At 33.9% G+C, this 977-nt stretch overlaps 1 protein-coding gene across 1 annotated transcript; it reads left to right on the top strand.

The window, feature by feature from the left end:
* Nucleotides 1-312: 312 nt before the first annotated feature.
* On the top strand, nt 313-771 carry LOC111879032 (uncharacterized). The gene has a single exon (XM_023875506.1). It carries the CDS (start codon nt 313-315, stop codon nt 769-771), a length of 459 nt encoding a protein of 152 aa, XP_023731274.1.
* Nucleotides 772-977: the final 206 nt, after the last annotated feature.

The following is a 977-nucleotide window of genomic DNA, read 5'->3' as shown; positions in this document are numbered from 1 at the left end:
TAACATCACTATCATATTTCTTTCTACAAAAAAGGAGTAAATTCTCTCACTTTTCAAGGTTATCAAGATCAAAATGATTCATCCGGTTGTAGTTCTCGCAACTATAATGACTATAACACTTAGCTTCCTATTTTTCAATCTCACGCCAAATGTGTTTTATCCTTATTTATTTTATCCTTTCTTAGTCTTGTATAAGATGATTATTCCCCCGCTTCTGTTTTGTGCAATACATACTGAAATAAATGGATTTTAATTTTCATCTTGTTATTTTGTTTAAATTTATGTTATTTTGTTTAAATTTAAATCTACAATATGTCCAATGTTGTAAAGCTCGAGTTTGCAACACTTGAAGTTAGTGGGAAAAACTATGTGCCATGGATGATAGATGTAAAAATGCATCTTGAGTCCAAGGGAATCTCAAATGCTATACATGAATTTAATAATTGCTTGGCACAAGACAAGGCGAAAGCACAAGTCTTCCTTCGTAAGCATATTGAGGAAATGTTGAGATTTGAATATCTTGATATTACTGATCCAAGTGTTCTCTGGAATCTCTTGAAAGAAAGATTTGGTCATCAAAAAGAAGTTATACTTCCAAATGCTAGAGATGAATGGAGAACATTGAGGTTTCAAGACTTTAAGAAAGTAAATGATACAACTCAGCTTTGTTCAGAATATGTTCACAACTCAAGTATTGTGGACAAGAAGTTACTAATGAAGATATGTTGGAGAAAATGTACTCCACATTTCATGCAACAAACATTACCTTGATGCAACAATATCAGTTGCAAAAGTTCACAAAATATTCTGAATTGAATGCATGCCTACTTGTTGCAGAGCAAAACAATGAGCTCTTGATGAAAAACCATGAATCTCGTCCAACGGGATCAATGACACTTCTTCAAGCAAATGCTACAAATACTGATGGTTATCGAAACAATACACGTGGACGAGCACGCGGCTGTGGTCGAGGACGA

The sequence above is a fragment of the Lactuca sativa genome, chromosome 9 (assembly GCF_002870075.4).
Source record: "Lactuca sativa cultivar Salinas chromosome 9, Lsat_Salinas_v11, whole genome shotgun sequence".
Classification (NCBI taxonomy): domain Eukaryota; kingdom Viridiplantae; phylum Streptophyta; class Magnoliopsida; order Asterales; family Asteraceae; genus Lactuca; species Lactuca sativa.
This window is presented reverse-complemented; position numbering and strand designations above follow the sequence as displayed.

Excerpts from the sequence above, each read along its gene's own strand:
- LOC111879032 (XM_023875506.1), top strand. The coding sequence starts at position 313 with ATGTCCAATGTTGTAAAGCTCGAGTTTGCAACACTTGAAGTTAGTGGG.